General features: G+C 39.8%; 1 protein-coding gene across 1 annotated transcript in view; it reads left to right on the plus strand.

Annotated features, from left to right (window-relative positions):
• Positions 1-13,508, plus strand: part of nxph4 (neurexophilin 4) — a 43,301-nt gene extending 29,793 nt beyond the window's left edge. The window contains exon 2 of the mRNA XM_077603301.1: positions 10,353-13,508. Coding sequence (XP_077459427.1) covers positions 10,353-11,150 — 798 coding nt within the window. The 3' untranslated portion in view covers positions 11,151-13,508. The remainder of the gene's footprint in view (positions 1-10,352) is intronic.
• Positions 13,509-14,838: the final 1,330 nt, after the last annotated feature.

The following is a 14,838-nucleotide window of genomic DNA, read 5'->3' on the forward strand; positions in this document are numbered from 1 at the left end:
GCCCTCATTCGACAAATGCCACCCAGCTCCCCTCCCCTCCCCGATCGGCTACCACACCCCGAAATAAAAAAGAGTTTCAGGGGGTGATCAATCAAGGTCACTGGAGAACTTCAGTCCAAGAGGGGAAAGCGTGATGTCATCAGGGAGATGGATTGTATAGGTTTTTTTGCGTTTTTTGGGGGGGTTCAGGCACCCCGTGAAGTCGTCCTATCACCTTAGGGGTTACTTTGCTCACTTCGATGGATTGGATTTTGTTGAGACACAACCCAAAGTTATTTTCTTTGGGAAATAAACCAAAAAATTCCTCCAAAAATGGTTTTAATCCCATTTTGCTGTTGGCGAGAATACGACAGTACAGTAATCCCTCGATTTTCGCGGTTAATCTGTGACATAACCACCCGTATTAACTGATTTTCCGCAAAGTAGGAACCATATTAATGTACTATAGTGTCAAAATTATTTTAAAAAATATTACAAAAGGTTGACATAACATGCTTTGTTTTAATCTATTTGGCAGTGTAACTTCTCAAATAGGATTTGCAAAGGTTTCTATTCTGTGAAATGACATGCTGATGCTACGTCACTTTGTGGGGGGAAAAATAAATTCTTTCTCCTCCGGACTCGTGATCGCGTTTCCAGTTGGCGATTAATTGTCATGCTAGCCAGTTCGCACCTTGATGTGACAGATTGTTTACCTGAAGGTGGAAACTTCTTCATGTGTAAATATTAATAAGTGTAACCAAGCGAAATGCTTGTGAAGGCTCAAGAAGCAAGTTGATTTAATTAGCGTGTTTGTGTTTCTGGCCATCCGTGCTCAAGTTGAAGGCTTTGCTATAAATACATTTGCTAGAAGGTTCGTATCCTGATCTCTCTTGCAGCAAGTAGAGTGGATTTGTTCAAGGAGAAGTGGAATTTTTCAGGGTTTAACTACAGGGTTGTTTTTTGTTGTTTGGAGTTTTAAAACAACATCTGATGTCAAAATGTACTGTATTTTTGGATCAGGAAAATCAAATGATCAATTACCATATTTTCTCGCACAGTCGCCGTATTTGTAACGAAAAAAATTATGACTGAATCAAGGGTGCGGATTATATGCGCACAAATTAGATTTACTAGACCTGTAGGGAACTGCAAGGTGACAAAAACAAAACACCATAATGCAACGACATTGCGTCATGACGTCATTTTGCCATTTTGTCTTGATGTCACGGCGCCATTGCGTCATGACATCATTTAACCATTGTCTTGACGTCACGGCGCCATGGCGTCATGACATCATTTTGCCATTTTGTCTTGACGTCACAGCACCATTGCGTCATGACGTCATTTTGCCATTTTGTCTTGACGTCACGGCGCAATTGCGTCATGATGTCATTTTGCCATTTTGTCTTGACGTCACGGCACCATTGCGTCATGACGCCATTTTGCCATTTTGTCTTGACGTCATCGTGCATGTTGTGTTTTTATGTGCATATAAACCTTATCTTCAATTCAGTCTTTTTTTTGTTGTCCGACAAAAGCGGCTTAAGCTAACCCAAAAGTTTTTTTTCGATTTTAGATTAGCCATTAAAAAAAACTGTCAGCTCCTTGTTGGCTGCCTTATATATTTTGACAGTCCCTTAAATCTTAGTTATAGTTTTCGACTTGCCAACCGTGTAAAGTTATTCTGAGACTCTGGCTTTTAATATTTTTACAATTCTGTGCCACTCCGCCATTTTAAGTGTCCCCACCTGGTCACAACGGGGAGGCGACAATAAAAATGTATTAATCCCATAGTGCTCACAGAAATGGACAATACACTGTAAAAAATGTAGGAACTCTGTTATATATGTGGCTGTATCCAACAGTATGTAAATTGAAATCTCCCAGTTATAAAGTATCCGCCTAAAAATGTCACCCATATCTACTCAAAAGATCTTAAAAGACATCCATCACGGTGACCCCGCCTCCCAAAAATGACCTCTGTTATTTACCCCACGCACTCAAACGCACCACGGTGCACGTGAGAGGATGTTTCTTTCAGCGGTAGCCGCAATATTTTGCAATATTGTCGGCATATTACACTTAAACCAGCGCACAATGCCTTCATAAATCCTCTTTGGCGACACACTGGTGTTTTTTTTCTTCTTCTTCTTCTTTCTTCCCCATCACTTCTTTAACTGAGAAATTATTTTCTCAGCCCGAGCGGCTCTTTTCAAAACAACATTACAGATATTACTTCTCCAGAAAGCTCTTATTATTCCTTTTTGGGCGAAGTGATTGCGGTTGGAGCCTTATTGCGCTCATAATCTCAGTGCGCACGGTGTGTATATATATTGTCTTTTTACATTTTCATCCTCATATTGTCGGGTGGATCTCTTTGCTTTCTGCGCTCTGCTCCTCTTATTCATGTTTTCTTCTTCTTTTTCGTCTCTCCGACTTGCTGTTATCTGTCTGGGCTCCATTTCTGTGCTCCCTGATATTCCCTGGCTCGCTAGTTTTCATTTTCATGATAATCCAGTGACACCGGCCGACTGCGAAATCGCTTTGACTGCCTTTTCGGTGTCTCCCTCAATCCAGCCATCTCTCTCTTATTGCTTTATCTTGCCCTTTTTATTATTTCTTTTAAACCCCCCTGCTTTTCATGGTCCTTTTATTTAATTAAATCACAATTTTACTTTGATATTTTTGAGAAGTGGGAGTGGCTGGCAGTGAAGGATCAATGACAAATGGTATCCATGAGTTGAAATGCTATATATATATATATGTATGTATATATGTGTGTGTATATATATATATATATGTGTATGTATGTATGTATATATGTGTGTATATATATATATATATATATATGTATATCTGTGTATATACATATATATACACATATATACATATCTATCTATCTATATATATATATATATATATATATATATATATATATATATATATATATATATATATATATATATATATATATATATATATATATATATATACACATTTTTTTAAAGAAGAATTATATTGAGTTTCACTTTTTGTGGAGTTGGTCAAAAGTTGTATTTTTCCAAATGTGACAAATGTCAAAACAGAGTGGAGGCATGAGGTGTAAAATTGAACATGTCTAAACCACTGGACCACACTAGCAGTTCATGTTCAATTTCCCTTTCCACTTCCATATTTTTATATCTCATACTTTGGCTATGAATTACGTCAAATGGACACAAATATTTTGCACTTTTAAATATGAATTGAATTTAAGGACTTAATAGTCATTAGACAAGTACAATGAAATTTAAAGCTTCACCTAAAAGTGCACACAATAAATAGGCATTAAAAATCAATACAAAGTATAACACCACAGATATTTTTGTTGGTTTGGCATTTTGGGGTTTAAACCATAAATATAGTCCTTATGATTTTTCCCTGATCTAAATAAAGTCATGTAAAGGAAAAATAAATATGTTTTTCAGTAGTACACGCACTGAAGCACCCCCATGTGCTCAGTCCCGCCCACTTGGACAGAGGAATACGGCCGTACACATAAAAAAAAAAAAAAAAAAATTACATTGGTGGCTTGGTGTGAGAGTGGTTAGCGCATCGGCTTCACAGTTCTGGGGTCGAGGGTTCGATTCCAGGGGTGGGTTCTCACTGTGTAAAGTTTGCATTTTTTCTGAGTGCTCCGGTTTCTTCCCACATCCCAAAAAGGTGCATGCTAGGCTAGCTTGTTGAAACTTGTTGGTTTGCTGGCCGCTTTAACGTCAACTTGATTTTACGTGGGCCGGACCATTTTTGATATAATATTTAGATTTTTTTAATAAATGGATTAAAAGAACTGGATTAAAAACCCAGAATATTCATTTTTTAAAGATCTAAAACAATGTTTATTTTAGCTTTTTTATATATTTTTAGATTTTACAAAATGTTTTTTGAATTAAAAACACGGAAAAAAAAAGATTAAAAAATGACAATTATTGATTTAAAAGGGGGAAAATCAGGAAATTTAATATACATCTATACTCTTCATTTTAATTTGATCCTAAAACAGAAAGTTGCCACTCATGATTTACTTTCCCGGGCCACAGAAAATGATCCGGCGGACCAGATTTGGCCCCCGGGCCGCCACTTTGACACATGTGCTCAAAATTTTCATGCGATTGGCTGACCACTGATTCATGTTGTCCCCCAACCTAGTACCTGTAGTTAGCTGGGACGGCTCCAGCACCCCGTGAGATCCCCATGCTGATAAGTGGTTCGTAAAATGACTGAATATTTAACACTGCAATGAAAAGCTTTAAACAGGAATTTTGATTTTAATGTTGAGCAATTCAACAAGTTCCAAGTAGTACTTTTTGTTATTTTTCTAACTAATTCATCAAAAGTCCCGCCCATCCCCCCACAGGCGGGCACCTCCCTTGAAAAGAAGAACGCATCGTCAGAGTGGAACTCTTCATTTGGACTCTTCCCCGTGACAGCGAATCGATGCGGGCCGGCAGCGCCGATGGAGATGAATTGATTGTCGCCGATAAAAGTCCAATTAAACAAAAGAACAAGCGTGGCAAAGCGCTCGCAGACAGGCAGCTCTCATCTGGTCAGCCCTCCTCTCTGGGGTGGGGGGGGGGTGGTCTGCAGGCCGTGGTTTGGTAGTTACTGATGCACGTGGGCGTGGAAGCGCATCAGATACCTGCGCGGCGCCGACATTGATCCCGCACTTCCTTAATGATGAAAAGAGATCTTAATTGTGGTCATATATCAGCTTTCAGCAGTCAATTCTGCAGCCGTTCTGACCTTTTCCATTTAATAATAGCGAAAAGCTCGGCGCCCTCCGCCCACTTGCATGCTTGCGTGCACATCTCATTCCATTTCCTGTCAGGTCTGTTCGCTATTTCCACAGTCGTAACCTTCCTCGCCGATGAAGAATTGGTTCTTTTGGGGAAGGGTGAAGAAACTTTCTCTTTTAATTTTTCATACAGCTACAGCTGAATTTTTACTTGCTAGCGACCTTGACTTTTAGCTCCTCCTCCCAGACTTGAGCGCCTAAAGACTAATTTCTCCACTTTTTCTTGAACGGGGACAATACTGTTAAATATGCAGATGCCACCTTAGTTTAGAAAATCTTCCAAAATAAAAGCTCCTCCTCCACTGCAAGATTTTGCCCCCAAAAATTCCTATACATCAACAAGGGCTGGCTCTAGATGTGAATGTGTAGTTCCCTTCATAAAGAAGGCTAAATTAGCCAGATCTTGTGCCGTGTCGGCGTCCTTAAATGGACTTCTTAGCCGTCCCACGCCCAGGTAGCTTCTAAGTTTCCGCGCCGATACTTTTTTTTGCTAAGATGAACCCCCAAATGAAGTTAGAGATGATTAATGCTCCTCCATTCCGAGGAAATGTACACGAGCTCCTCCGCTTATCGCACTTGTGGGCTAATGACATTTTCCTCACCATCCTCTTCTGTCTCACAAGCGGTGTAATTTGATTGGGGGGCTTTATGATTGTTCTTTTATTGAGTTGCCGCAATCATGCATATGTATAGACGCGTATTCCATCTTCAGATACAATATCCTGAAGCATTCTGGAGAAGGCTAAGCTCAGACGTTAGCTCTCGGGATTCGAGCACGGTGAGGTGTTGACGGGTGTCAACTTGTGTCGGCGGGCGGGGTCCTCCTGAAACGAAGGAATCAAATTCCGTTTTAGGAGAAATGTTCCTTGTTTTGTTTTTATGCTTTTGCTAATTTGACAAAAGACGACGCAATAGAGTTAGAGTCGAAAAAAGGCTTTCCCTTGTCAAATCAAGTAGGATTGCCTGCCATATTGTCCATGTGGCCCCAGAGTTTGAGTTGCATTAGTGAAAAAGAAAGAGTAAAGCCTCGCATAAATTGCATTTTTAGCTGATAAATTTATGTTGTCATTCGTTTGTTTTCGTCATTTTGCAAAATCTTTAGAGGCAATTTAAGAACTTCTGGATTTTTCTACCTACTTTCTATGGCTAAAACTAAAAAATAACAAAACATGTTGGAACTTCAGTCATCAGAACTTTTTCTCATCTCATTTTCTGAACCACTTCATCCTCATTAGGGTCGCAGAGGGTGCTGGAGCCTATCTCAGCTGACTCCGGGCCAGCCAATCGCAGGGCACAAGGAGACAAACAACCAATCACTCTTGGCTAGGGGCAATTTAGAGTGTCCAATCAGCCTAGCATGCTTGTTTTTGGAATGTGGGAGGAAACCGGAGTACCCGGAGAAAACCCACTCAGGCCCTGGGAGAACATGCAAACTCCAGACAGGTGTCAGAATTTATTATCCTTTTTCATCACTAGTATTATTTTAGTTTTAAAAATGGCGTGTTAACATAAACAAAATCCGTTTATGCTAACTACAATTAGTGCAATGTGCTATGTACGTAGCATTTATTGGCTTTTCTATCGGTTTTAAGTGAAAAATATATATATCCAAGTTTCAAGTCAGTATAAATGGCAGATCCTACAAAACTCTGAAAAAATATGTTGACTTATCGTCTGTAATACGGCATCTCAATCATTTGGAAAAGTTTCTTGTTGTTGTTGCTAACTAAGCAGATAAGCCTTTATTTTGTAAGCATTCCTCTTTTAGCCACAAAAAAGTACTCTATGCCGTATGGATTTTGCATCTAGTGCAAATGGCTGATATTTTTCTTCAAAATCTTCACCATTAAAATTGATTTACCATCAAGAACACGCATTTGGTTTTGTTAGCTTGTTTTTTTTTGTACTCGTGTTGTAAACTCCGTCGCTTTATCACCTGTTTTTGCCATTTTAAATCACGGAAGCCGTCTTGTCATTATAATTTTGTCTATAAAGCTGCTGACTGCTTGCTATTTTTCTTCAGAATATCCAACTTTGGGGTTATTCGGGTAAACGGTCTCGAGTTTCTGACGTTTCCGTTGAAAACAAAGCAAAGTTTTGTAGTTAGCAGACATCTGAAAGCTAGTTGTTAGCGCTTCTAGCTGTGAGGACTGATTCAGGCCGCACTGGAAGAGCGGTCGCCTGACAAACATTTGTCAACCGCTGGCATTTATTTTGTGATAATTCACTTTTCCCGTGATCAATAAGCATTCACTTTTCCCACCATCACTTGTCGTGGCATCAATCCATCCACGCGGAATTCGCCCACTGTTAATGAACGGGCACGAGAAATAGATACATTAATTGAATGACGGAACGCATTAGTCGGTCAGAGTGACGCGTCGTTGACTCGGCTAATAGCGGTGTGGATTATTATTATTATTATTAGATTCGGTGATGGATGGGCCACCACGCCGACCTGTCACTTTGGCTTCGAGTTAAAGGTAAGAACTTGAGACCGAAAATGTCAATCATTACTTCGGGTCGGGTCGAGCCGGGCTTCCCTCTCGCTGAAAAAATAATGTACTATACTAAAACGATGTATGGTCTCTCTCGCTGACTTTTTTTATATTACATATTATATATATATATATATATATATGTATGTATATGTGTAAAAATATGTGTATGTGCATGTGCACGCGTACGTGTACGCGTACGCGTGTGCGTTTGTGTGTGTATATATAAATGTAAATATGTATATATGTATGTATATATGTATATATATGTATGTATATATGTGTATATGTATATATATATATGTATGTGTATATGTATATATATATGTATATGTGTATATGTATATATGTGTATATGTATATATATGTATATGTGTATATGTATACATGTATGTGTATATGTATGTATATATGTGTATGTATGTATATATATATGTATATATGTATGTATATTTATATGTATATTTATGTATGTATGTATGTATATATATGTATATATATATGTATATTTATGTATATATGTGTGTATATATGTATATATATGTATGTATATGTATGTATATATATGTATATGTGTATATATGTATTTATATATATGTATATGTGTATATATATGTATGTATATATATATATGTATATGTGTATATATGTATGTGTATGTATATATGTATGTATATGTATATATACACATACACATACACATACACATGTATACATGTATACACACACATTGAGTAGGTATAGCTACAAAATTAGATATTAAAGGAATTTGCCCTTGTACTCCAAGAGAAAAAAATGAAAACCTTTTAAACTAATCCCATTTTAATAGTTTGTTCAGAACTGTAAACTCATCTTTAAAAAAAAACAACTATAAAACGTCTCCTCGTCACGTGTGGCTTCATTCAAAATTCAATAATAAGTTAAGATGTCATAACGGCATGTTTGTCTCTTGTTTTAGGGTGCATTTGCGGGTCTTCACACGTTGGCAAGGTGTGTGTGTGTATGTGTGTTTGTGTGTTTGTGACGGCTGAGACATGAAAGAATATCGAAGGGAAGTTGTCGTCACTTTAATTTGAGAATAAGCCGCAAAGACGCTGGATCAAAGGCAGAGAGCTGTCTAAACAAGCAAACAAAAGTGACAGGCATCCATTGTCTTACTGCCGTCTTCTTTGGCTTTCGGAGCAGCCGCGTTCAAAAGTGCGCTCGTAAAAATAGATGTTTTCTGGATTTGGGGGAAGATGAGAGAGCAAAGCAAATCATCGAAGAAATTGCAAACCCTGCAAATGGCGCAGCATTTAGCGCCACCGCCCAATCATCATGCGACTTCCTATGTGGGCTATTTAGTTGAACTGGATTTTAATTATGGACACTGGGTCAACAGACCCATTAAGAACTGGATTTAGGTTGCACGTCCCAGCGGAGGAAATTGTTTTGAACCGGCGTGTGAGGACTGCACGCCCTGTTTGATTGATTTATTTATTTTCCACAGCCCATTTCATCTTCATTCCAATTTCAGAGGTGTTTTCAAGTCTGTAGCGCGAGCTGGAATAATCAAAAAATCTAAAAAAAAAATGGGTTCGGCAGTTTTTTGCAGCGGTTCCGACTCGTTGTGTGACATTTCAAGTTTTGATTGATGGACTAACTTGGACGGCAACTTAAGAGTTTGCGGTCGTGCACTACAAAGCTCATTTAACTTTGTACTTGCTCGTTTTTAAATATCTACTGTAATTATGGATCGCCTAACGCATGGCTGAATTCTGATTCGTTTGCCAATTGTGTTCATTAGATGGTTTTAACGTAATGAGCCCAATGTTAAGATAGGAACTTTGTAACAATCCAAAGCAAGAAGGATGGAAGAAACATTTTGTGCAAAGGAAATGAAACCTTTAAAAGATGGTATTGAAGAAACAACGTCATTTTTGTTTACGCGAAAACGTCAGACTTCAGACAGCGTCTACTTGTAGAATTTATTTCATTTTTTTATTTTCTTAAAATTAATTTCGTCCTGAAATTACTCTTGTTACTTAAAAACCAAAATGTTTACTTTCTCAAGGTTGCTCTCTTGCAGTGCGGCCACTTGCTCATGTCCGCCAACAATCCAACAGTCCAAATGAATTGCGCACTGATAGGTTCACCAATAGGCATTCCCAAATGAAAGCTTAAATAAAAAAGACATCAGACTCCTAACAGGTGTCTTGCAAGAGAGAATCAATCCTCACGCCCCTTCGTTCCGGATCATTCTGACGTAGGACGCCTCTCTTGCTGTTTATTACAAAATATTTTACAACAGGCATCTCAGTTCTCAAAACAATAGAAAGTCCTCCGGATCTTCCCAAGGGAGCGGTGTGAACCACCGTGTGCGGTCGATTGGTCGCCGTTCTTTGGGTCGCCGTCTTGTCAGAGTCTCAACAAGTTCTCCAACAAAAAACAATAAAAGTCCGGGAAATCTGGAGCTTTTCTTTAGCCTAATAATTACTAGGGCATTAAGTATGACTAAATAGTAATTCGCAGTTTGTATTTAGGGAATTTGAGCAACGATTTAAATGGTAATTATCACTTACCTTCCGGGCGACCAAAAGACTGGCGACCAAAAGATCGGCAACCAAAAGACCGGCGACCAATCGACCGTGTACCGTGAACCACACTTTCAGAAGTCGATGTTTCTCGTTGTTTCTCAAAACAATCGAAGGTCTACCGGATCTTCCCAAGGGAGCGGTGTGAACAACAGAAGTTGAGAAGTCCAGCTGGAGAGGGGAGTGACCTTCACGTTGTTTAGGTTCACTCAGGACTCAGGAGCAAGCATTACACGGTTGCACTCAGATGTATTAAAATGACTTTTTTATGTTAATAAGCTAAGTAAAGCAAATACTATATAGTAATGTAAGACTAATAACCCTAACACGCGCCTAGTGTTGTCAATAGACTTACCTCAACCAATCAGAGCCCGTTAAAATATATTTGAGCTTCCTAAATGGTAGAAAAAATGAACAGATGCATGTTTTATTTATTAAAACTAACGTTGTTTGTTACACATCCAGGTCCAAGGGCTGGAGAAGAGCGTGGGCTTCTCAGACCTGGGCCAGGTGGGCTCGGCCATGAAGACTCTCCCTTACGGCGGTCAACCCGGAGGAGCCGTCAAACCGCCATACCAAAGCCGAGTCTTCGGCACCTCCCTGGATCAGACGGCGGTGAAAACCAAGCCGCCCACCTACAGTTTCTTCAACCCGTACGACGCGGCCAGGAACCAGTCCCTGATGCTGGACCAGACAGGCTACCGCTCCAAGCGTAAGCCCTCGCTGAAGACGGCGATGAAGACCAAGAAGATCTTCGGCTGGGGCGATTTCTACTTCAACGTCAAGACGCTCAAGTTCAGCTTGCTGGTGACGGGGAAGATCGTGGACCACATCAATGGGACCTTCACCGTTTATTTCCGCCACAATTCCTCCAGTCTCGGGAACGTGTCGGTTAGCATCGTGCCGCCGACCAAAGTGGTGGAGTTCCAGGTCCTCCAACAGCAGCAGTTCCTGCACCCCCACACCCAGCAAGTACAGATCCAGGAATCCCACCAATCCACCATCGACCCCAAAGAAATCAAGACCTTCAACTGCCGGGTGGAGTACGAGAAAACCAACAGATCCAAGAAACCCAAGCCCTGCCTGTACGACCCGTCCCAGACGTGCTTCACGGAGCACACCCAATCCCACGCCGCCTGGCTTTGCGCCAAGCCCTTCAAAGTCATCTGCATCTTCATCTCCTTCTTCAGCATCGACTACAAGTTGGTTCAAAAGGTTTGTCCGGACTACAACTTTCAAAGTGAGCACCCTTACTTCGGATGAGCCGAACAGAGACGGCCGCAATGACGACCGCGAAGGGAACGCTAGTCGTGTCGATTCCGAGGTTGGAGCAGCGGACCGTTCGTTTCTCGCCTCTCCACTGCTGCAAATTGTGGATGGAAATCAAGTTCCCTTGTACCTTGACTTACGAGAGCCGCTGCTTAGTACACCTTTTTCATTTGTATGCGTCCGTCAACTATCGTTTGTTTATTAAACGGGAATACCGACTGAAAAGGCCCACGTCGCACGAATACGACCCGAGTGTACGCTTGTTCATTTTTACGATGTTTTTTATGGTTGTCATTGACAGTACAGTGCTAGCTTTCTTTGCGGACGATGGCAACGGGAGGTTCTAACGGGGAATAATGCTTTGAGATACAAGCTCTGTCCAGGAATGGATCAACTCTGAAGTCAAGGTACCATTGTATAATCAAAGTTATATAGAAGCCAAGGCAAAGTCATTTCCTAATTTGCCCCGGTAACCCATGTTTTTTGCCGTTGTTTCTGTAAATATTGATCTTACCCTCAGCTCACTTCTTGTTTTTAGATCATTGTTTTTCCCCGGAATTACTTTTTAGACATCAGTACACCCCGGGGTCCTGGGTTCAAGTCCAGGTCGGTCCACCTGTGTGGAGTTTGCATGTTCTCCCGGGGCCTGTGTGGGTTTTGTCCAGGTACTCCGGTTTCCTCCCACATTCCAAAGACATGCATGGTAGGCTGATTGGACACTTTAAATTGTCCCTAGGTATGAGTGTGAGTGTGCATGGTTGTCCTTTGTCTAATTGTGCCCTGCGATTGGCTGGCCACCGATTCAGGGTGTCCCCCGCCTCCCTGGGGACAGCTGGGATTGGCTCCAGCACCCCCCGCGACCCTAATGAGGATAAAACGGTTCAGAAAATGAGATGAGAGCCATCAGTACAACCTCCTGAGAACAAAACAAAGTGATGCAGCAGTCGCCATGTTTACGGTATCTCAAAAAAGTGAGTACACATCATATTTTTTGTAAATGTATTTTGAATGACCTTCGTGGAAAGGACGGTTTTTGAAAAAGGTTTCAGTTTGCAAATGAGGAATTTATATTTATTCAGTCTATTATTAAATGCTAGAGATGAACATAACTTTCCGTCCCTTTTACTTTAAAATTGACAGTATAATACATACATCTAACACGCATATATTATATACAGTAATCCCTCGCATATCACGGTTAGGTTAATGTAGACCAGACATGTCCGCAATAAACGAAAAACCGCAAAATAGGATCACCCCCATAACTACCACAATACATGTTATTTATTAAATATTACAGCTATAAGCATATCAAAAGACTGTCATGTACTAATATCTAAATATACAAAAATTTAAATACTTTAAATACTGTACTCACAGTGAAAATAGTTCCTCTCTGCTTAATATAAATAAAGTGGTGGCCATGTCTGGTCTACATTATCCACGATATTTGAGGGATTACTGTAGTGCAAGGGGGTCAGACTTGGGTTGGTTCGCGGGCCGCATTAACATCAGCTCGATTTTATGTGGGTCGGACCATTTTAGATATAATATCTAGATTTTTTTTATAAATGGATTAAAAGAACTGGATTAAAAGCCCTGAATATTCAGTTTTTTATAGATCTAAAACAATTTTTGTTTTAGCTTTTTTTAAATATATTTTTAGATTTTACAAAATGATTTCTGAACTAAAAACACAGAAAAAATGGATTAAAAATTACAATTATTGATTTAAAAGGGGGAAAATCAGGAAATTTAATATACATCTATACTCTTCATTTTAATTTGATCCTAAAACAGAAAGTCGGCACTCATGATTTACTTTCTCGGGCCGCACAAAATGATGTGGCGGGCCAGATTTGGCCCCCGGGCCGCCACTTTGACACCCTTGCTGTAGTGTATATTTGACCAAATTCAAATGTACTTATATTACCAATATATACATTAGATATGAGTTAAATGTTTAACTTTAACAGTAGTACTTGCATTATACTTGACACAATGGTCACATGGTCAAACTTACTCATTTAATGTCAATTTTACGTCCCTTCGAGTTCACACACATTCCTCAATATGTAAAACGAGTACATTTTTAAATTAAAATCAGTCCTACTACCACAAATTTACACAAATATGTGCTGTGTAGTCACATTTGTGAGATACTGTATGACAGTAGTGGTTTATTTTTTATTTATTTATTGTTTTGATAGACTGGAAATCATCCCCCGCGCCCTACATTTCTATCCTATCATTACGAGAGAGTTCTATATATGAGAAATGCTATGCCGGATATGCATACAATATGCTGTATGAACAAAAAAAAAGCACATTAAAATATTTTAAACCTTCCAAGCGAATTTCTCCCTTTCTTTTTCAAAGGCCACAAGCACAATTACAAGCCGCCGTCGTCGTACTTGAGATATCTCGGCAAGGACGGCCTTATGAATTAAGTTAACGTTTCATTACGATTACGAACACGCGTGGCGAGCCTCGCTGTGAAGATATGTCTTTTAATTTTCCCAAGCACATTGAAGGAAAGTTTGTTTGGGCTTGGTATTTGAACAAGAATGCCCTAAGCATTCTGGAAATGATAACTTTTGACTTCTTTGGAGAGGCAAGATGGTTTTATTTGATATATATTTCCATTATACAGAGTGTAAATGGAAAGAAAATTGCGGCTTCACGCTAGGCTATGTGTTACACTCGTTTTGCTCGCGATGTGAAACAATCGTCCTGCTGGTTTTTCAGTCAATGTATTATATTTGCGACAATATTCAACTGTACAAGACATTGTTTTTCATTTCGAAATCGAAAATAAGGATTTACCGTATTTTCACGACTATAAGGCGCACATAAAAGTCTTAAATTTTCTCCAAAATAGACAGGGCGCCTTATAATCCAGTGCGCCTTATATATGGACCAATACTAAAATTGTTATCACGATAAAATAAAATAAATCAGGGGATAGGGTACACCATTCTCTACAGCTCTCACAACTACGGCAAGCAGCCCCGACTCTTACTATTTTCCCCGTAGAAAAAGTACTGCGCAGTGACTGCTGGGATATATAGTTCTTTTGTCCGTGTGCGGACGATTGGTAGCCGGTCTTTTGGTCACGGTCTTTTGGTCGCCCGGACCGCGACAACGGGTACCCTTTTGTCAATACACCCAATGGATTGTGGCCTGGACATCGACATCAACACAGTTTTACGAAGCATGGAAGGCGGCGTTGGAATAGTTACGCTAGCTACTAGCTAGCTACTATTTGCGAATGGATTGTGGCCGCCTGGACGAACATATAAAACTTAGCGTTTTTGATGACTCATTTGGACAATTGTTCAATTCGGACACAGAAAATGAGGACTTGTGGGTGATGATGACGTGAGTACATTGTAAAATGGCTAAATAAAGTACAACCGAACTCAGCTTTGCTTCTGTTGCCTTTTTAAAAACGTGTTTTTAGTGTGTGTCCGTATGTTTAAGCTGGTGTATGTTTTGCCATGCCTGGCTGCGCCTATAAAAACGGCGCGTCCTTTGACGAATAAAGTTATCCAATCCAATCCAAAATACAGAAATAGCACTCGTTACGTTAAAATACGATGCGCCGTATAGTCGTGAAAATACGGTAAGTAAAAAAAAAGATGCCTTCTGGTATATAATCTGTCTTTCATAACTGACTCAT

Source organism: Stigmatopora argus, chromosome 6 (genome assembly GCF_051989625.1).
Source record: "Stigmatopora argus isolate UIUO_Sarg chromosome 6, RoL_Sarg_1.0, whole genome shotgun sequence".
Lineage (NCBI taxonomy): Eukaryota > Metazoa > Chordata > Actinopteri > Syngnathiformes > Syngnathidae > Stigmatopora > Stigmatopora argus.